The sequence below is a fragment of the Argopecten irradians genome, chromosome 7, assembly GCF_041381155.1.
Source record: "Argopecten irradians isolate NY chromosome 7, Ai_NY, whole genome shotgun sequence".
NCBI classification, from domain to species: domain Eukaryota; kingdom Metazoa; phylum Mollusca; class Bivalvia; order Pectinida; family Pectinidae; genus Argopecten; species Argopecten irradians.
Genome location: NC_091140.1, coordinates 7,879,509 through 7,903,991, shown reverse-complemented (window position 1 = coordinate 7,903,991; position 24,483 = coordinate 7,879,509). Strand labels below are relative to the sequence as shown.

Sequence of the window (24,483 nt, the reverse complement as noted above, 5' to 3'; positions counted from 1 at the left end):
ATATAAAGAAAAATAATAACAAATCTAGAAATAAAATGGGTGGGGGTAGATTATTATGTAAGAAAATCAAGTTTTTACCAATTTTCACACATCCAGTATATTGTACTCAATACAATGTACTCATATTTGCTTCTCTTCCAAACCGCAGCATAACTCTGTTAGTTAAAGTTTTTGGTTATCTCGTTTTTTCGAAACAGATATTCTTGATATACAATTTATGATCAAATTTTGAAATTGACAAAACATGTTTTAATCAAACGGCAGTTATAACATTCAATAAGCTTAAACTGTATCTTTAGTCATCCTGACTACCGTGGTTACCTCACTTGACAACCAACACTATTTGTTTGACGAAGAACACAAAAATATACACAAATTAGAAAGATACATGAATATAACAGTGTTTTATTACGTTACCGATTGCATAAACGCAATTAGATGAATCGTATTTAGTGTAGCCCAAGTAGAATATGGTCTCAATATGAATACAGAAATATTCTACAATGTACGTGTAGCGTAAGAGCGCTTCATTGAATATGTATGTATCCAATTGAATTGATATCACCATTAACGCAGTAAAAACATCGTTCGATATATTTATAATTCAATTTTGTTTGTAACGAGTATTTTCATTGGCTTAAAATTTACTTCATCAACCCATAAATGAAAAACAGAGTTGGCGTTTGTAACGTCGCTTCTGATTCGCTGAGATAACCGTAATGATTGCATAGATAAGTCTCCCAAAATGGATTTTGAATATTGAAGAGATTATCTTAAGTAAATTTAATTAAAAGAAATAACATCTACATAATTACCCGACTAAATTATGCCAGTTTCGAAATAAGGTATCTGACATAGATATGTGATGAAAATTACTCTTGATGACCGCTAAAATATTTTCATTAGAAAAAGATAATTGACAAGATAATCTTTTTTAGTGTTTTTATTACAAAATATATGTATCATTTCTCCTTAATCTATTGTCAAAGGGAATTATCACAAAAGTCACACTGACGTCATAAACTAATACATAACAAAGTCCATAAACCAATACCTGGTGTTCATACAATGGAATTTTCTTAATCCATATGTTATACCACCAGAATTACCAGTTTTCTCTGTTAACCCACAATCGTAAATCTACTATTGTGTATTTATAATTTTGAGAAAGGTTTTTATATAAATTCTCATGATTTTGATTCAAAATGACTAGCCAAACCTAAATACAAATAAGATGTGATGTGGTAGTCGTTTAATACCTTCTCAGTTAATGCTCAACTGTTAACAAACATTTCATCACATTAATATTAACAGAGTTTATACTACAAAGTAAATTTACATAAAATACGATCCGTGTGTTAACACCCATACTGTATACTCTCTTATATCAAATTTCACAATTGAACGAGATTCTGAATAATATCACACAGTATACCTAGATTCAAGTATCTATCTAACCAAAACATGATAGAATATAACTTGCCATCGTCGACAAAATGAAAAGTATAAAAACAAGTACCTAGCATCAGAACTGAATTATCCGCTTAGATCCAGCTGACATTGTTAGATGCATCCTTATTAAGATAAAATATCATTATGCTCGATAACAAATCCATCACAAGATATGTATATGAAATAGATTAAAACAATTCAACTGGAGTAGTCCACGGTAACAATAAACTAGAATAGTAATACGATTACTATATATATTAATGAATAATTAAATCTCCACACATATGATGCCCTATTACTTGAACTTAATAAAAATAAACAATAAGAAAGTATTCTTTATCTATCCATCACCGTCTCCAAATAAACAGGGCCGCCAGTGACATGTGGTGAAGATGTTGTAACATTTTACCACGTGCAATTCACCTTTAGGTTGCCACTTCAAAAATAAACAGTTGGAAGTTTCTACGTCTAACCACAGATCTGAGGTTTATTTAATCAAGAAAGAATTACTTCGACTTTATCCAAACCCAAAACCAGGTAGGTTCGTGGACAAAAACCTTGTATGGTTAATATAATTTGTACTAGCTTGCTAGGTAAAACACGTTCTTACTTTCACTATTCATGTAACTGTTTTATGTACAAAGTGTGTCATTCATTACAGTTTTTCGTATTTAATGATTTTACGTATGTAAATCACATTATCTTGATGGGGACGGTATGGCTGTTATTTAACATAAGTGTCCTGTTTTCCAGACTTCACTATATAATAAATGACAGGAAGATCTAAGGTAATATCTTATGGACATGGCATATTATGATGAATATTTTAATATAAGACATGGGCATGCTGATTGTAAGGCAAAAACATTATCATGATACATGGAGTATCTGCCAAGGTATGGAACAGCGTAAACCAAATTTCGCAATACAAATAAATTTGAAACGCGAATTAATAATATTCACATCGCATATATTGATATGAATACCAATTCAAATTGTAATTCCGCGAATGTTTATTTTCGCAAATGTGTTTTAACGGAAACCGCGAAATTTAGTAGCTGCTAAATTAACAGTATAGTTCCGACTGTACAAATAAAAAACAAGACAATTCCGGAACACAATGACTCCCGGAAAACAACAATAATACAAATAAAAAACAAGACAATTCAATAATACAATGACTCCCAGATAACAACAATAATACAAATGAATACAAATACAATTTTATCTGACTCTTAACAATCAACCTTTGTAAGCTTTCTTCTATGACCTACATGTACATTGTATCATTGGAGATAATAAACAACCCATCCCATTGCATAGCTGGAGCCTCTACATTAAAAATTGAAAACTGAATGTTTATTCAATAAGGTATAAACAATCAGAAATTCTGAATTAATAGTATATCATTACCATCATGATTTTCCTGCTATAACTTCAATTAAATCTTAATTTTGAAGCATTTGCAAGCATCAACACTTCACCACTGAACAATAAAGATGGGAACACAACTGTACGAAGCAACCACAACATGTGTCTTAAATTTTTTTTTCATCATCTCATTCTGTGTAGAACACCATAAGATTTTCTATTTTTAATCCTCTGATTCTAATATATCGATATCAAATTAATTACAATACATTGTCGGCACACTGGCGATATGAACCTAGCCTACAGTATCTATAAAGTTAAATGGTGGCAAGTTGTGTATAAAATAACTGGGTTATCTGGCTTATATCGTAGCCATTAGTAAATATTTTATGTACGGGATCCCCTTCTATGTTCTTAACGGCAATCTAACAGCTAATTAGAATTGCTGCTGTATGTGTAAGTAACCTGTCTATGACAGTCAATCATTTGTGCCAACTCATCTAGTCAGTTGGTTGTAAGAATAAGTAGGTTGCTTTAAGCTTTGGTAAACAACAGAATCATTTTGCAAAGGAGTGTTTGGGGTCATGGAAAAATCGGTCTGGATGAAAGGTGAAAAGTTTTGGATGGCGCATGCCATTTTTGTGTAAAAATCTTCTTCTCATAACAAAACTGAAAACATAGCTGTGTATTATAGTACATTAATGTGCACTATCCTGTCAATAAAAGTGTGAAGTGGAATGAAGCTGGACCACGTCGTTATTGTATTGAAATTAGATTTGACGGTTTGATTATTTTCGCGAATTTTAAACACCAGCGAAATATTAAGAAAATCATTAACGTAACAAACGGCAATGTAGTATCGTAAAAATTCACATATGGTAGGGGATGGTAAACCACAGAATTTATCCTCCATGAGTATGTTCCTATAGGAAACCGCGAAATACTGTTCCGTGAATTTAAAGTGTTATTCAGTATATTAGACCACGTTTGCTGGTGCATATAATTAAGTTGAATCCAGCAGATAAATCAATATGTATAATGATTATGGGAAAAAAATCACAATAAAATTTAAAACAAAGAATTCATCAGTTTTAAATCTGAACAAATGAATGTGCTTCTATCACAAATCTCTGTCCTATTTATAATCTCAAGTCACCATATAACTACAATATCTGTTTGGCACGATTATTATCTTAATCAGAATTCTTAAAAATAATGAACAACTCTGCTGGAAAAATAACTCCAGAATCAGTTAAGCAGCACCTTATTATAAGGTGAAGTTCATATTTAGATTTCAAAAAATCTACAGTTTGTACTATATGGCATTGTGGTAATAGAATACATTTGTATTTGTAACGTAATGTTTCATTTACTGTTTAAAGCCATCAAGATGTGTAAAACACATTTTGTTGTTGTTATTTTCATAATATATTATGTATATAAAACTTTGAATGAGTACTTCTATCAACACATTCAGCACTTCACTATTGTATCCAACATCATGTATATGATTTTGAAGAAATCACTCAGTGCATTTTGAAGTTTGTAGAAAAATGCTGATTGAAGATTTATCATAGGCAAAAATAAAAGGTAGCTGAAACTAAGCTAATGCTGAGTATTATTTTATTTTGTATGGTTGTTAGCAGGCATACATTCTACTACAGCTGTGACAGTAGTATTTCTTAAAGACAGATATGCAAACGATTCTTTGTCATGCATGCTTCCAACAAATACCTGATTTCATCAAACATAACAATATTAAGTTATATCACATATTCTGGTCGGCAAGGTCTGTAAGTACTTTCTTTGTTGTTTCATACGTGAGAAACAAGGCGCCCGTGGATGGGAATGTTCTAACAACAGTTGGTCCTAGTCCGTTATACAAGGCCCGGATACCTGTACAAACACAGAAACAGACAATTATACAAGGCCCGGATACGTGTAATACACAGAAACAGACAATTATACATGGCCAAGATATCTGTAAAAACATAGAAACAGACAATAATACAAGGCCCGGATACCTGTAAAAACACAGAGACATACAATTATACAAGGCCCGGATACCTGTAAAAACACAGAACAGACAATTATACAAGGCCCGCATACGTGTAATACACAGAAACAGACAATTATACATGGCCAAGATATCTGTAAAAACACAGAAACAGACAATTATATAAGGCCCGGATACCTGTAAAAACACAGACACAGAAATTATACAAGGCCCGTATACATGTAAAAACACAGAAATAGACAATTATACAAGGCCAAGATACCTGTAAAAACACGGAAACAGACAATTATACATGGCCAAGATATCTGTAAAAACACAAAAATAGACAATAATACAAGGATCAGATACCTGTAAAACACAGAAACCTACAATTATACATGGCCAAGATACCTGTAAAAACACAGAAACAGACAATTATACATGGCCAAGATATCTGTAAAAACACAGAAACAGACAATAATACAAGGATCAGATACCTGTAAAACACAGAAACAGACAATTATACATGGCCAAGATATCTGTAAAAACACAGAAACAGACAATTATACAAGGCCAAGATACCTGTAATAACACAGAAACTGCAATTATACAAGGCCAAGATACCTGTAAACACACAGAAACAGACAATTATACACGGCCAAGATATCTGTAAAAACACAGACACAGAAATTATCCAAGGATCGAATACCCGTAAAAACACAGAAACATACAATTATACAAGGCCAAGATATCTGTAAAAACACAGAAACATACAATTATACAAGGCGCGGATACCTGTAAAATACAGAAACAGACAACTATACAAGGCCCGGATACCTGTAAAAACACAGAAACATACAATTATACAAGGCCAAGATATCTGTAAAAACACAGAACAGACAATTATACAAGGCCAAGATATGTGTAAAAACACAGAAACATACAATTATACAAGGCCCGGATACCTGTAAAAACACAGAAACAGACAATTATACAAGGCCTGGATACCTGTAAATACACAGAAACATACGATTATACAAGGATTGGACATCTGTAAAAACACAGAAACATACAATTATACAAGGCCCGGATACCAGTAAAAACACAGAAACAGACAATTATACAAGGATCAGATACCTGTAAAAACACAGAAACATACAATTATACAAGGCCAAGATATCTGTAACAAGAGGCCCATGGGCCTTAACGGTCACCTGAGTTAGAATATATAATGAAACAAATAATGAAACAAATTAAAGACATATAAACACTATATGCTGGGCCTTGAAGTTGGTCAGTGATTTATAAACTATGATTTTTAGACTATGATGAGTATTTGCTTCAACAAATCTGTGAACTTAGAGGTATTTTTTTGAAATTTTAATCATTTTGACCCTGTTTGGTCCTGCCCCTCTAGTCCCCCAGGGGGTCATCGAGGACGGATATGGATGTTAAAATGTTATATCTTAGGCTAATAATTCTAATCAAGTTTGACTAATTTCCTACAAAAATTGGGCAAATAATGTTCACAAATATGTTTTCCTATATAAACTAAAGTAAACTTGACCCCTCCCCAAGGGGTAATGTGAGACCCCAAGGTCATATAATTCACAATTTTTATAAAACACCTTCAGACCTTTCCATCTATAATTATTTGATTCTACTATATCCAGAATTTTAGAAGATTTTTGAAGTTTTAGCCTATTTGACCCATTTTTAGCCCAGCCCCTCTGCCCCCAGGGGGTCGGCCAGGACCAATGTGGATATGATATTAAAATGCTATCTTAGGCTAATAATTCTAACCAAGTTTGACTCATTTCCTATGAAAATTGAGCAAAAAATGCTCAGTAATATGTTTTTCCTATATAAACTATAGTAAACTTGACCCCCTCCCCAAGGGGAAACAGGAGACCCCAGGGTCATATAATTTACAATTTTTATAAACAAACTTTAAGACCTTTTCATCTATAAAGTGTATTTGATTATACCATTTCCAGAATTTCAGAAGAAGATTTTTGAAGTTTTAGCCTATTTGACACTTTTTTAGCCCGGCCCCTCTGCCCCCAGGGGGTCGGCCAGGACCAATGTGGATATGATATTAAAATTCTATCTCAGGCTAATAATTCTAACCAAGTTTGACTCATTTCCAATGAAAATTGAGCAAAAAATGCTCATAAATGTGTTTTCCCTATATAAACTATAGTAAACTTGACCCCCTCCCCAGGGGGAAACGTGAGACCCCAGGGTCATATAATTTACAATATTTGTAAAGGACCTGATGACCTTTCTATTTATGAAAAGTATTTGATTCTACCAGTTCCAGAATTTCAGAAGAAGATTTTTGAAGTATTAGCCTATTTGACCCCTTTTGTCCCTGCCCCTAAGGCCACTGGTGGTCATTCAAAGAAAATTTGTTAATAGGATTAAATGGCCATCTCATACTGTTAATTCTGACAACAATTGACTCATTTCCTATTACAAATGACAAAATAATGCGAAAAAATGTGTTTTCCCTTTATAAACTATAGTAAACTTAACCCCCTCCCCAGGGGGAAACTAGATAACCCAGGGTCATATAATTCACAACTTTTGTAAAGGACCTCAAGACCTTTCTATCTATGAAGAGTATTTGATTCTACCACATCTGTGAGTAGAGAAGAAGATTTTTGAAATTTTACTCAATTTTACCCCTTTTGGCCTCTCTCACAGCCCCCTGGGGGGTGGGGACCATATAATTCACAATTTTGATTGGCCTAATATGCCTTAAAAGGTTTGGGCAAGATATCATCAAAATTGCTTCAGCAGTTTTGGAGAAGAAGTCGATAATGTAAATTGTTTACGGACAGACGAAGGACAACGCACGGACGACGCAAGACGGACGACGCACGACGACGGACAAAAGGCGATTAGAATAGGTCACTTGAGACTTCGTCTCAGGTGACCTAAAAACACAGAAACATACAATTATTCAAGGCGCGGATACCTGTAACAACACAGAAACATACAATTATACAAGGTCCGGATACCAGTAAAAACACAGAAACAGACAATTATGCAAGGATCAGATACCTGTAAAAACACAGAAACATACTATTATACATGGCCAAGATATCTGTAAAAACACAGAAACATACAATTATACAAGGCCAAGATATTTGAAAAAACACAGAAACAGACAATTATGCAAGGCCCGGATACCTGTAAAAAACACAGAAACAGACAATTATACAAGGCCTAGATATCTGTAAAAACACAGAAACAAACAATTATACAAGGATCAGATACCTGTAAAAACACAGAAACAGACAATTATACAAGGATCGGATACCTGTAAAAACACAGAAACAGACAATTATACAAGGCCCGGATACCTGTAAAAACACAGAAACAGACAATTATACATGGCCAAGATATCTGTAAAAACACAGAAACAGACAATTATATAAGGATCAGATACCTGTAAAAACACAGAAACAGACAATTATACATGGCCAAGATATCTGTAAAAACACAGAAACAGACAATTATACAAGGCCCGTACCTGTAAAAACACAGAAACAAACAATTATACAAGGCCAAGATATCTGTAAAAACACAGAAACAAACAATTATACAAGGATCAGATAACTGTAACAACACAGATATAATAAGTTATATGTACAAAGTATGGATACCGATAGGATTTGAACATGGTACGTTATACAAATCCAGGATACATTTGAAGTGTAAAGACATGGAAACAGTCTGTTTGACAAAACATGAACACCTTTAAAAACTTGAAAACTACATTGTTAAACAAGGCATTGATGCATATGTACATGTTTCACTAACAAACACATTTGTAATTAAATGCGATATCCGCTAAGTTGAAAAGAAAACCAATAACAACAGCGTTTTTAATATTTACCTTCTGTCCGTCCAATATGCATGAGAGTTTTGTAAAACGATGGTGCCTTGGTGCCAACTGTACTCTCCACTTGAATCCGTGACTTGACTACATCAGTAGGGAAGATAGAAGTCCACAAACACACACCTCCTATACCACCGGATACCACCGTCCTCCATACACCTAGAATCACATACAACGTATAATACCACCCCTCCTATATACCATACACCTACAATCACAGGTCATATTAGGTATAATACCACCCCTCCTATATACCATACACCTACAATCACAGGTCATATTAGGTATAATACCACCCCTCCTATATACCACACACCTACAATCACAGGTCATATTAGGTATTACACCACCCTCCTATATACCATACACCTACAATCACAGGTCAAATTAGGTATAATACCACCCCTCCTATATACCATACACCTACAATCACAGTTCATATTAGGTATAATACCACCCCTCCTATATACCATACACCTACAATCAAAGGTTATATTAGGTATAATACCACCCCTCCTATATACCATACACCTACAATCACAAGTCATATTAGGTATTACACCACCCTCATATATACCATACACCTACAATCACAGGTTATATTAGGTATAATACCACCCCTCCTATACACCATACACCTACAATCACAGGTCATATTAGGTATAATACCACCCTCCTATATACCATACACCTACAATCACAGGTCTTATTAGGTATAATACCACCCCTACTATATACCATACACCTACAATCACAGGTCCTATTAGGTATAATACCACCCCTCATATATACCATATACCAACAATCACAGTCATACTACGTATAATACCACCACTCCTATATACCATACACCTACAATCACAGGTCATATTAGGTATAATACCACCCCTCCTATATACCATACACCTACAATCACAGGTCATATTAGGTATTACACCACCCTCCTATATACCAGACATCTACAATCACAGGTCCTATTAGGTATAATACCACCCCTCCTTTATACCATACACCTACAATACAAGGTATAATACCACCCCTCCTATATACCACATACCTACAATACAAGGTATAATACCATCCCTCTTATATACCAAACACACCTAAAATCACAGGTCATATTAGGTAAAATACCACCCCTCCAAGCTAAATACCATACACCTACAATCACATATCAGGTATAATACCACCCCTCCTATATACCATACACCTAGAATCACAAGTCATATTAGGTATAATACCACCCATCCTATACCTTACACCTACAATCACAGGTCATACTAGGTATAATACCACCACTCCTATATACCATACACCTACAATCACAGTCATACTAGGTATAATACCACCACTCCTATAAACCATACACCTACAATCACAGGTCATATTATGTATAATACCACCACTCCTATATACCATACACCTACAATCACAGGTCATATTATGTATAATACCACCACTCCTATATACCATACACCTACAATCACAGGTCATATTAGGTATTACACCACCCTCCTATATACCAGACATCTACAATCACAGGTCCTATTAGGTATAATACCACCCCTCCTTTATACCATACACCTACAATACAAGGTATAATACCACCCCTCCTATATACCACATACCTACAATACAAGGTATAATACCATCCCTCTTATATACCAAACACCTAAAATCACAGGTCATATTAGGTAAAATACCACCCCTCCAAGCTAAATACCATACACCTACAATCACATATCAGGTATAATACCACCCCTCCTATATACCATACACCTAGAATCACAAGTCATATTAGGTATAATACCACCCATCCTATACCTTACACCTACAATCACAGGTCATACTAGGTATAATACCACCACTCCTATATACCATACACCTACAATCACAGTCATACTAGGTATAATACCACCACTCCTATAAACCATACACCTACAATCACAGGTCATATTATGTATAATACCACCACTCCTATATACCATACACCTACAATCACAGGTCATATTATGTATAATACCACCACTCCTATATACCATACACCTACAATCACAGGTCATATTAGGTATTACACCACCCTCCTATATACCAGACATCTACAATCACAGGTCCTATTAGGTATAATACCACCCCTCCTTTATACCATACACCTACAATACAAGGTATAATAACACCCCTCCTATATACCACATACCTCATACAGTATAATACCATCCCTCTTATATACCAAACACCTACAATCACAGCATATTAGTAAAATACCACCCCTCTTAGCTAAATACCATACACCTAATCACATATCAGGTATAATACACAGTCATATTAGTAAAATACCACCCTCCAAGTCTATTAGGTATAATACCACCCATCCTATACACCTACAATCACAGGTCATCAGGTATAATACCACCCCTCCTATATACCATACACCTACAATCACAAGTCATATTAGGTATAATACCACCCACTCCTATATACCATACACCTACAATCACAGGTCATACTAGGTATAAATACCACCCCTCCTATATACCATACACCTACAATCACAGGTCATATAGGTATAATACCACCCTACTATATACCATACACCTACAATCACAAGTCATATTAGGTATAATACCACCCCTCCTATATACCATACACCTACAATCACAGGTCATATTAGGTATAATACCACCCCTCCTATATACCATACACCTACAATCACAGTCATATTAGGTATAATACCACCCCTCCTATATACCATACACCTACAATCACAGTCATACTAGTATAATACCACCTCCTCCTATACCATACACCTACAATCACATGTCATATTAGGTATAATACCCACCCCTCCTATATACCATACACCTACAATCACAGGTCATATTAGGTATAATACCACCCCTCCTATATACCATACACCTACAATCACAGGTCATATTAGGTATAATACCACCCCTCCTATATACCATACACCTACAATCACAGGTCATATTAGGTATAATACCACCCCTCCTATATACCATACACCTACAATCACAGGTCATATTAGGTATAATACCACCCCTCCTATATACCATACACCTACAATCACAGGTCATATTAGGTATAATACCACCCCTCCTATATACCATACACCTACAATCACAGGTCATATTAGGTATAATACCACCCCTCCTATATACCATACACCTAGAATCACAAGTCATATTAGGTATAATACCACCCCTCCTATATACCATACACCTACAATCACAGGTCTTATTAGGTATAATTACCACCCCTCCTATATACCATACACCTACAATCACAAGTCATATTAGGTATTATACCACCCCTCCTATATACCAAACACCTACAATCACAAGTCATACTAGGTATAATACCACCCCTCCTATATACCATACACCTACAATCACATGTCAAATTAGGTATAATACCACCCCTCCTATATACCATACATCTACAATCACAGTCATACTAGGTATAATACCACCCCTCCTATATACCATACACCTACAACCACATGTCATATTAGGTATAATACCACCCCTCCTATATACCATACATCTACAATCACAGTCATACTAGGTATAATACCACCCCTCCTATATACCATACACCTACAACCACATGTCATACTAGGTATAATACCACCCCTCCTATATACCATACACCTACAATCACAGTCATACTAGGTATAATACCACCCCTCCTATATACCATACACGTACAATCACATGTCATATTAGGTATAACACCACCCCTCCTATATACCATACACCTACAATCACATGTCATTTTAGGTATAATACCACCCCTCCTATATACTATACACCTACAATCACATGTCATATTAGGTATAAAACCACCCCTCCCATATACCATACACCTACAATCACAGGTCATATTAGGTATAATACCACCCCTCCTATATACCACACACCTACAATCACAGGTCATATTAGGTATAATACCACCCCTCTTATATACCATACACCTACAATCACAAGTCAAATTAGTTAAATTACCACTCCACCTATATACCAGATACTTGCAGTCAGAAGACAGTGTAATCGCAGGGTTTCTAATCATTATCCTGTAGCTTGTACATGTATTCTCCAAGATTTCTGATATCATTATCTATAATCATGTGTTGTGGAGAGGGATGTGCCATTATACACACTGCCTAGGTTATTCAATTTTTTATACACAAGCAAAGACAATTGCTGTGGTAAATTTGATTTTTGAAATGTCAAGTGACCCTTATTTCTCTAATGACAATCTTCTTAATGGTACAGACGCATTATTAATACTAGTGTTAGACGCTATCTAGTAGTTATTATTACCTATCTCATCTTTGGTCTTTCCTGGAGGTGTTAGATAATGACGGGATATTTCATAGCCTCCGAAGAAGAAAAAGTATCCGGGCATTTCCCGAGCCATGGTACTGGTGAGACCCTTAAACATTCCTGGGACACCTTCCTGCTTCAGGATTTCTTTTGTTAGTCCCCATGGGCCTCTAGAAAGTTAGGACAGTTTAAATTGTACAAAAATCAGAAACCAATACAGGTCTATAAATAACACAAGTCAATCTTTTTTAAGAAATTGACTGCATATTTGTTATCAATGGATACAAACTTCATACTCAAAAATTGAAACAATGTAGTTATTAAAAAATATAAACTTAGATTGAGATGTTTCTATCAATCTTATATATCCTTTACCATCATTTGGTAAGTGGTTATGATTTTCTGTTGTTTGTGTTGAATTTGAAGAATGTAAACTATACTTCTATTTTGTCAAAAAGAAAAAGAAAAGAAAGTGAATCAGGTAACAACTAGATGTAAATAAACAGCATACAAAATTTTACAAACATTTTCATTTTCTCCATGCCTCCCTCCAGTTTTCCTTGTGTTGCCATTTCTCTCATGGCCTGTAGGCGACACTTGATAAGTTCAGTAGGACACAGGGAGAAAGAACAGAAGAAGGCAGCTCCACTGCCTGATATAGCATTCTCTACTGGATGTAGGTCTTTTACATCGTTCTTCTTAGATATGTTCATCACAACCTTCTGGCAAAGTCCGTAAAACATGAAGAGAACAGAATTCTCCGCTATATTAGCTGTCATGGCTGGGATTGTTCCAGCATATAGACCACGTATACCGTCCTGACGGAATGTTTTCATAAAACAATCAAATGCATTCTGATATAGTCCAGGGAATGTCTGCATTTTTACCTTCACTGTATCCAGAGATTGCCCCACTATGACGTTTGCTATTCCACCTGTATTTATGAATGGTACTTGTTTGTAAAGGATATTCAATCTTTGAACATTACAGACTTATCTCTCTTGCAGGTAACAGACATGATAATATTACCTTGCGAACAAATATGTTACATTACATTCATGACAACATGACTAAATTATTAATACCTACCTGCAAGGGCAGATCACTCTGTAATACGCAAATACAGAATATATCATGTGCATATCAGCTATAATGACTGATGAAGTATTATATATTTAATTGTGAGAAATACTGCATTTTCAGAACAATAGAGGTATAAATCTAAATCATTTTGAAACACTACACAGGTGGGATCTGCATCGACTACACCAAGGAATAGGGAGGATGGATACTGGTATATACAATATGCTGGTAATATTACTTGCTTACCGGAAATTAGTTTGCAGGAATTTTCATACTGGATAATTTCAGGAGCCTGTACCTTATTAATTGAAATTCAGAAAATAGCACAAGGTTGGTTTTTCTTATTATGTAAACTTAAAAGCTTTTCTTCAAGAGGGAAAATCTTCACATTAAATTGGAAAAATACAGAAACATTGTTAGGGAATTAAGAGAAATTTATGTGACTCAAAATTAATGCACCAAAAAAGACACTTTTTTTTCTTTAGTTGCCTGTTTAAATAACAAAGACGAACTAATACTTCTTGACTTACCAATCAATTGTAATATGCATTATATAACATTTGGAAACTAGGTAACAATATAACAGTTCTCCAAATGGAAATGACTTCATAAACTGCATGTAGTGTTGCAGTATCTCAATGTAGTACAATAACTCCTTACCATTGACACCGCCTATAAAATCAATACTGGCATCTACTGTCTGTCGCAGAGGAGACACAACCCCTACTGGTCCATTTAAGACACTCTTCTCTTCTGTAGGCATGATGGACAAATTTTCCTGTTGAAAGAAAAATAACTTGGTCATTAAACATTTTCCAGTAGAATATCTATCGAGCTTACATTTGCCAGGTAATTATACTACCGATAAATATAATTACAAGGTTTTTAAAATTTTTAACTCTGGTTCACAAATGTGCACATGAATATGTCATTACAGAATCGCAATAAAGATACATGTATATTGATAGTATCAGCAAATACATATGTACATGTACCACAATCAACATAGTAATATATATATTTTTTACTCATACAGCATTCATGCAGTGATATATTATCAATACATACATATGCAAGAGTTTGTACAAATTGTACATGTATACATTTTGCTACTTTGCATGGTGGCAAAAAGGCCAAAACTGCATTAAATCAGGCTTTTTTTCAGTCTGATTTGGGGCCGAAATTTTGGGGCCAAATTTCGGCCCCATTCCCCATGGCAATTCCTCTTAATTTTTCCTAATTCAAACCTTAAATTTCCCAAAATCAAAGTTTATTGAAGACTATCCAAAAACATTGCATGTACTAAGTTTGCTAAGGCTTTAAATATTTCTGAATTGGCTTCAGAAAAGTACATAAACTACACTGGAAATCAAATGTCTTATTTGTTATGCTTTATTTCATATTTCATAATTTTCCCAAAATCGTGAATTTGTCGCACATTTTTCCAAATTCAAAGCCACGGACCCTATTCCCAAAGAAGTGAAAAAAGCGCTGTAAATCATTAATTCAACCATTTGAGTCCCATAAACTGCCTGCAACTGAATGATTTCCCCCCATAAACTGCCTGCAACTGAATGATTTCCCCCCATAAACTGCCTGCAACTGAATGATTTCCCCCCATAAACTGCCTGCATAAACTGCCTGCAACTGAATGATTTCCCCTGTTTTCTTCCACCTTGTAAATTTAAACTTGGCACATCCTTAAAGTTATATTTCATGTAATTTCATAAACTGTTGTAAAGCATACCATGTGAGTATATGGCTGCATGTGTAACAGGAGAGGAGAAAATGTATCGGCAAGACCAGGATTCAAATCCAGGACCTCAGAACACTAGCAGAGTGCTCTTTCACTGAGCTATAAACTTGGTCACAGATGATTGACTCGAGCAGTCCAATCCCACTACATTCCTCCCCTTTTTCAAAGTCTCTGCCCTTGAAGACATACGAGACCTTATACCACCACCATGAGTATTTTAGTTGGGCGCCAATTTTGTAACAGAAGAGGAGAAAATTTAGCAGCAAGACCGGAATTTGAACTCGGGACCCCCGAACGCTAGCCAAATGCTCTACGGCTGAGCTATATGTACCGGGTCATCGATGATGGACACAGTTCAATCACGCTACACATAGATATGTTTCAGATCAATATATACCACACAATTACAGAGAGACATTCTGGATGAAACTTAGCGCTTAACACTGTAAAATACCCATAGTATTGATATAGGGATGTAGCATGTTTAACACTGTAAAATACCCATAGTATTGATATAGGGATGTAGCATGTCTTTCATTGAGAGCAAAAACTTTGAAAAGGAGGGAGCAGCTAGACTCAAGTGTAGTGGGATTGGACTTGGTCAATCAATGGTGATCAGGTAGCTCAATCGGTAGTGGGATTGGACTTGGTCAATCAATGGTGATCAGGTAGCTCAATCGGTAGTTGGATTGGACTTGGTCAATCAATGGTGATCAGGTAGCTCAATCGGTAGTGGGATTGGACTTGGTCAATCAATGGTGATCAGGTAGCTCAATCGGTAGTGGGATTGGACTTGGTCAATCAATGGTGATCAGGTAGCTCAATCGGTAGAGCACCAGGCTATAGCTGCAATATTGTAGCTCAAAAGTGTTTTAGACTGAAAATGATATCGTCTTTATAGAGCTACAATTGGTGCCTATTATTACTGCTAATGGAGCAAAGTAATGGTTATGTAAACCATTATAAAATGTTTATTTGCATTTTATCTTACTTGTTCGATATCGCTTACTTACTAGGCAACAAAATTGAACCACATACATTATCAAATTCCCACCGAGGCATTATTTTTTATGCAATATATATGAAGGTCTTTCTGAAGGGGATTTTTACGGCAAGTCCAGAAATTGTGAATATGATGTAGTGTGAGCGGTATGGTAGATATTAAGAATGGTAGTTATGTTTGTTTTGGACAAAAATAATATGTAAATGCATGTATACGCATAAAATAATTGGAAACCTACAAAAAAGTATAGAAAATTGTGCCGAGTGATTTTCGGAGGCAGTGCTCCACTAAGACACATAGGGACCAATTAGTACCCGGCCGAAAGGTATAGTAGGCCGGGTACGTATATTAGTTCTAACCCGGCTCGTGTTCAGAGGTAAAGGTTTTGAATTCCAGTCTGCTGCTAGATTTTTTCCTCTCCTGGTACAAAGGTTTAGAGATCACAATTTATCGTAAATAATTGGCAAATAAGATACACGCACCTGTAAACTTAGCAATGGTAGTTTTCATATGAAATCATTATATTAATGAGAAGGTCTTGGAATATCTACAGCAATCGATCAACTGTAATCAAATCCAAAATGTTAAAATTGATCAAATGTACTCCAACAATGTTAGAGGTAAAGCACGACGAAACATTGATCATTATGTCGTCGGTATTGCCCATCAGAAGTTTCTCAATACCGACTCCAATATCAAATGGTGAAAATATATAATAATTTAACGTTAAGCTAAGCCTAAAATTTGTATAAGAGTTGTAAATGTCAATATTCCATGTGGTCAAAACAAGAAATACATTGCAGAAATAAACAAGTCTATTTACAAATTTATGTGCGTACATGTACCTAACGTACAGACAGTATTACAATATATAATGTACCATGACATAGGCTACAATCAGTGTTAGGAGACCGGAGTGATGGAATCCTGCGCTCACCTGTTCGATGTTTCCTTGGCACTGATCCTACCGTGACATCTGTTGTCTCAAATGTATTCAATGTTATGAAGATAAACGGAAATTATGGTCTGTAAACGCCACCTAATAACAGATGATGAAACAGCTGGTATCGGTAACACGGTGTGTGTGAAACACGGTCTGTTTTCATTTATATTTCAATGACCTTCAACGAGAGTTATCCTTCCGGAAATGTCATTTGATTGGCTTAAATAGACACACCTCCAATAATGTTAAGGCGCGTTTTTTAAAATCATTAGGTAGACCTAAACATTTAATTATTTTCTTCAGATTAGATCTACAACAAATTAGTTGTTGTTTTGTGTTCATAAAGACAAACATTAGATCTACACAATTTCAATAGTGAAATATACTGAATGGTGTGGGAAAATACGAAAAATTTAAATTCAAAAAAAAAAAAAAAAAAAAGGTAGTCTACGACTCATAGAAATTTCAATGTTTTAAGTGTCGTGATTCGTGATTTCCATAGTCAAGTAAGCCTAGGCCCTATCAAGGACAGCTTTTGATATGTTATTCATCACCAAAAGTAATCAACATTTTGAGAATTACAGTAACGTGACCATACCCCATTTGGTACACGACCCCTTTTGGTACAAAATTCGGATTTTCCTCTCTAAAATCCTAGTTACTGTGTTTTGTTATTTATACTATTGTGATATGAAAATACAAGTATAAAATGACAATTCAAGCTCAAATTTGACTTCGATCGTCTAGATTATATTTGTATACGCCTACATCGAAATGGGCGAAAGGGCCGTAAATGTTAGCAGTTGGTGCCGTAGAGTCATTCGACGGCTATTTTATGCTACATTGTTATTCGTTTTCATCAATAGTAAACGCATTAAATGAATCTCTATATCACTAAAATTCTTCGGATATCATTTCCATAACGATACCTCTTTTATTAGCGCAGATACGCCACTTTTCTGAGTATAACACCGCAATTCAAACATCCCGCTTCGCCATTTTTGTTTTTACTAGACTAGAATCTACTTACAATATTAATGGATAGGTTTTTTGTTTTTTAAAAGCTTGTTTTCAATTTCCCCAACATTCTATGTTTTGAATGAATATTTGTAAGTAAGGATCTATAAAAATTATATGAAGCAATATATGAATAAATACTTTTTAAAACTAATTTAGCAAGTATAGCGCACATGAGAACTTGGTGCTTCTAATATATTAATTATATTTACATCTACAGTGCAGTGACATGAAAAATAAAAGGTTATTGTGTGTGAACACAATAATAGTATTGTGTGCGAACGAATGCGTGTGGACGCAAAGGTATTGCGTGTGAACGCAATAATCATTACGTGCGAACGCAATACTTTTGCGCCGTAACGCAATACCATTCCGCGTGAACGCAATACCATTCCGCGTGAACGCAATACTTTACGTGCGAACGCAATACTATTGTATTTGAACGCAATATTATTGCATGTGAAAAATTATTTTTTTTATCGAATTAAAGGGACAATTCATTCTACGAGAACATTAAAATTTGTATATATATCGGAAAACCCCCAGTTCTAATGGAAATTAGATCAGTCGGTTTTACTGTGATATGTCAGAAAATCCCATGGTGGTGAAATGCGTGTGAAATGTTCAAACTCACTCGCTGTCCGCCATTACATATTGTGGTCGAATATCTTGTATGCCGAACCCAGTCCCTTGCTGTTGCCCTTTGACTACATTCTACATATACAAAAGATCCCAGAGGGATTAAACTTCTTTTTATTTACTTTTCAAACTTTTTTTCTGCTTTTTTTTTTTTGCTTTTCAAACATACCAAAACTAATCAAAATCCAAGATAGTGGTCGGCCATCTTGTTGACCGATCGGTCCCAAAATGCAATAGGCAGAACTAGGGCCCTAGAAGAACTTACATGAAAATTTGAGAACGACCCCTTCAGTACTTTCTGAGAAATAGCGATAACAAACTTTAACTATCAAAATCAAAGATGGCTGCCTGGCGGCCATATATTTACCGATCAGTCCTAAAATCCAATATGCACAACTAGGGCCCTATGGAAACTTACATATGACATTTGAGGATGATCCCTTCAGTACTTTCTGAGAAATAGCGGTAACAAACCTCAACTATCAAAATCCAAAATAGCTGCCTAGCTGCTAACTTGTTTACCGATCTGTCCCAAAATCAGCATGACACTCCTAGGGTCCTTGGGAAATCTACAGAAATTTGAGACAGATCCCTTCAGTACTTTCTGAGAAATAGCGGTAACAAACATCAACTGCTATAATCCAAAATGGCTGCCTACCGGCCATATTTGTTTATTGATAAGTCGGAAAATCAGCATGACACTCCTAGGGGAACCTACATATGAAATAACGACAGATCCTTTCAGTGCTTTTAGAGAAATAGCGGTAACAAACATCAGCTGCCAAAATCCAAGATGGCTGCATGGCGACCATATTTTTTTTCTTATCAGTCTCAAAATCAGCATGACACTCCTAAAGTCCTTGGGAAATCTACATATGAAATTTGAGACAGATCCCTTCAGTACTTTCCGAGAAATAGCGGTAACAAACATCAACTGCTATAAACCAAAATGGCTACCTGCCGGCCATTTTGGTTTTTTGATAAGTCTGAAAATCAGCATGACATTCCTAGGGCCCTAGGGGAACCTGCATCATGTACATATAAAATTGAGACAGATTCTTCCAGTGCTTTCAGAGTGCTTTCTGAGTGCCCTAGGGGAACCTAAATATGAAAATTGAGACAGATCCCTCCATTGCTTTCTGAGAAATAGCGGTAACAAACATCAACTGACAAAATCCAAGATGGCTGCATGGCGGCCTTATTGTTTTTCCGATCAGTTAGTCTGAAAATCAGTTTCACACTCATAGGGACAAAGTAATCCATGCATGTAAAATTTGAGAAATATCTGTGCAGCACTTCTCAAGAAATAGCGATAACAAGCATTGTTTATGGACAGACTATGGACCACGGATATAAAGCGGCTTGAATAGCCCACTTATGATGGTGGGCTAAAAAATGGCAGACAAGATATTTGAAAGAAGTCGACTTTCTGTCAAATGGTTTTGAGCAACGAATATACCAAATGGCCATGGATGATTGTTATTCTGACTCAAGACAGAGAACAAGGGAGAATATCCCTATCCTTCATATCCACATATGAAAGAGTCTTATGATATCACCCGAGTAGAATAAATAATAACCGAGGTCCTTAATCTTTATATTAGATATGTCGTATCTATAAAAAAAAGATTTCAAAAGCAATATTTACCGTGCATATTAATTACATGTATAAGAAAAGCGTTGGTCAAAGAATAGCACCCTGGAGAATGCTGCGTTTGTGCATTGAAGTTTAAGGAATAATTTTAACTATTTCTAAAAATGATGGAAACACCGAGTCAATATGCTATATATATATAAAGTGTATATATATATATAAATTGAACGGCATATGACAATGTATTAGCGAATGGAAATAATTAAAAATCAGAGCATATGTAATATAAACGGTTATGTTTTAAATATATTTCTCTCATACCTACACAATACACCCATGTCGCCTGAAGTTGTATTGCATGGCTACCCATACAATAAAGCCTCGTGACGTCACAGCGTCAACAAAGTTACTATTTTCTAGGCACAATTGTAACAGTTTCTTTTTGAAATTAAGCTGGATTTACTTTAAAAGATACAAACAACGGGATCTGCGTTGAAAATATCACGCATTTTTGTATGTATTGACATTTGACTTGCAGTTGCGTTTTTTTCTCGAATTCATTTCAAAATGGCGGAAATTAAAAGATGTAAAATTACAAGAAAACGTCGCGGTATGAGAAAAAAATACTCTTTCATAAGTGGATATGAGGGATAGGGATATTCTACCCTCGGGATCACAATATGTTGTAAAAAAAAAAAAAACCCTCGGCAAGCCTCTGGTTTTACTACATTTTGTGACCCTCGGGTAGAATATCCCTATCCTTCATATCCACATATGAAAGAGTCTTATATTGAAGAGTATTTTTCTTTCATACCTCGACGTTTTATTGCATTTTTTTAAGTGCTAATTAATTCTTTACTTGCAAGCAAAATAAAAATTCAACTGAAAGAAATATTTTCAATATAATATTAGAAATACTAGGAAAATAAAAATAATAAACGAACAAGGTTTCAACGTGACCCGGAAACATCAGAGTTGTAATAGTTTTACATCATATATGATATAAATTATTGCAATTTTACAACTATAATATCCCTTCATTTTTAAATGAATTCGAAGAAATCCACGGCTGAAAAACAATTTTTCGAAAAATTACGTGATATTTTCATTAAAAATTCCGTTGTTTGCATCTTATGTAGTAAAACTAGTCAAGATTGCGAAAAAAAAAATGTTAAAATTTTACCGAAGATATAGAATTTTTGTTGACGCCGTGACGTCACGAGGTTTAATTGCATTGGTAGCCATACAATAATATAGCCTCAGGCGTCAGGAGTGTATTGCTCTAGACCAGCCAGTATTACACCCTTAGGTATGAAAATATAAAGGATATTTCTGGTTTTTTGATGAATACCATTTCGAAGCAGCACTCGTGAAAAATATCAAAGTTTCCACCTCATTACTCGATGAAATACACCCGGTATTCGTCAAGAAACAAGGATCATCCTCTATGTCTCCTCTGAAAACAATTTAATTAATAAAAATATGTATAAACATTTATATGGTCCTAACCACCAGAGGAAAATTTAATCAGATGGTCATCTTTTCTTGAGAAAAGAAGAAATATAGAACCTATCTAACTTACAGAATACATCATTACTACCATGCGACTTAACAAACAGTCAAAAATTATTAATTTCACAGTTATCATATATATTACGCAGGAAATCTTGCATATGTTTTGTGTTGTTATCTCATCTACGGCCTTAATCAAACAAACAAACAAAATCATCTACGGCCATCAATATGTATTTTACTATGCTATTCATGTTTTTAAGAAACATCTAAATGCTCCGGAAGTGGGCCTTTAATAATACTGCAGTAATATGGGAGCTCCTTGCATTACTCTACGCTATAGCTGAGTTGGACAACTCGTCCCAAAAATATGAAGTTGCGTTAGTCAATTCGGCAATGTTATGCACGTGGGTTTCCCAATGTGAACCAGTCTGCATTTTAGAGTCAAAGAATACACGTGTTTTCTTAACTCCGTTCACCACCGTGTTTTTAGACTTTTACATCCTACATTGTGTTACTGATAGCGTATACAGCAATATACACAATTTGGAACAATGACATTCAAACAACACATTTACGAAATGACTATTATAATATAAATATACCACAGTCACCCAAAACACGCACCTCGCATTTCACACAGGATTTGTTCGTTTGATTATAACGTCCTATTAACAGCCATGGTCATGTAAGGAAACCACATCCACGGGAGGCCGTCCTCAAGTAACCCTGGGCTGGCTGTTAACAAGACATGATATCCGCATAAGAAACCGAATCAATCGTAACCTAAGGTAACAGTACATCTTCTGACTACCGTAGATTGATTCAAAAATTGTGTAAGTAAACGGACAAATAAACTGACGTGGCCCTATTATATTATTACACTATAACGTATAAATTTACATTGATGATTTGTCAATACATGTGAAACGTATCAGTTTTAACAATTGAAACGAGGTTGGGATAGCACACATACATTGTTAAACAAGAACATGAATATCCGCATAAGATAACCGAATTCAATCGTAACTAAGGGTAACAGTACCCTAAAACATGTCAGAAGAAGAGGGTGGCCACTAAAACAAACATGTAGGTAACTTTTCATGTGACCACGTGGTTTAAACACAATATGGAGCGAGGCTTTCGTATACAAAGGGCCGGGGTTGGTGACCTCAAGGATCAACTGAGGGAACCCGGACAAGCACTCACCTGTTGACTAAAACTCGATGGATAAACAGTGGGGGACGTCATGACAGCACAATACAGCGTCTGTCTTGTTCAAAACAATTGGAATTCGATAAGGTATTCGGAGCTCCTGATCATTTTCCCTTATATAACAGGGTTACTATTCTAGTGGACATTCTCAGTTGTTGACGGACATTCGTAAGTCTCATCGGACATCGAGCGCTACTACTTTTCTGTGTCAAAATATAAATTTATCATTTTCATCATTGGCCTTTAAGGTATTAGGGTTCGTAGAAATGTTTACCTGCTGCCGGATAGGGGTTAGGAATTGTATGCTGCTGCACCTATTGCATGATCGTAACATGGGGAGCTAAATTGAGGCTTCTTATCTTTTCTCATCTTCATCTACTGCACCTTTATCTTTCCGAATGCCCTCCCTTGGAACCGCCTTCACTTTTTTTTGGCCTTGAGTTTGAGAGTTCGCCCCTGTGAGGAAGGCTCTGGGTATTCTGTCCCTGGCCGACGAGACACCACAAAGTCTATAAAAGGTAGGAAGTTTCCTGCTACCTGCATTAGCGTTCTGCATACAGGGTGTGGGGACGAATTGGTTCGCCCGTTGTACAGGTATAAGTGTTCGAAAGGGGTGGGGTGTGTTTGCTTGGTGTGTCTTCGGCGC

The 24,483-nt window shown here is 35.5% G+C and overlaps 1 protein-coding gene across 2 annotated transcripts; it reads right to left on the bottom strand.

Moving 5' to 3' along the window:
- Positions 1–928: 928 nt before the first annotated feature.
- Positions 929–18,074, bottom strand: LOC138327441 (mitochondrial ornithine transporter 1-like). Of its 2 annotated transcripts, none has more exons than XM_069273525.1 (6): positions 17,855–18,074; positions 14,819–14,936; positions 13,601–14,009; positions 13,073–13,245; positions 8,727–8,888; positions 929–4,719 (listed from the first exon to the last, which is right to left on the bottom strand). In XM_069273525.1, the coding sequence occupies exons 2-6, from the start codon at positions 14,919–14,921 to the stop codon at positions 4,592–4,594; spliced, it is 975 nt and encodes a 324-aa protein (XP_069129626.1). In that variant the 5' UTR covers positions 14,922–14,936; positions 17,855–18,074; the 3' UTR covers positions 929–4,591. The 2 variants fall into 2 exon arrangements, with proteins under 2 accessions (XP_069129626.1, XP_069129627.1); XM_069273526.1 differs by lacking the exon at positions 17,855–18,074 and adding an exon at positions 17,400–17,467.
- Positions 18,075–24,483: the final 6,409 nt, after the last annotated feature.

Coding starts and splice junctions, on each gene's coding strand:
- LOC138327441 (XM_069273525.1), bottom strand. CDS start 14,921: ATGCCTACAGAAGAGAAGAGTGTCTTAAATGGACCAGTAGGGGTTGTG. Junction 14,010..14,818: donor TTTTATAGGCGGTGTCAATG/GTAAGGAGTTAT, acceptor TCATAAATACAG/GTGGAATAGCAAACGTCATA. Junction 4,720..8,726: donor GCATATTGGACGGACAGAAG/GTAAATATTAAA, acceptor GTGTTTGTACAG/GTATCCGGGCCTTGTATAAC.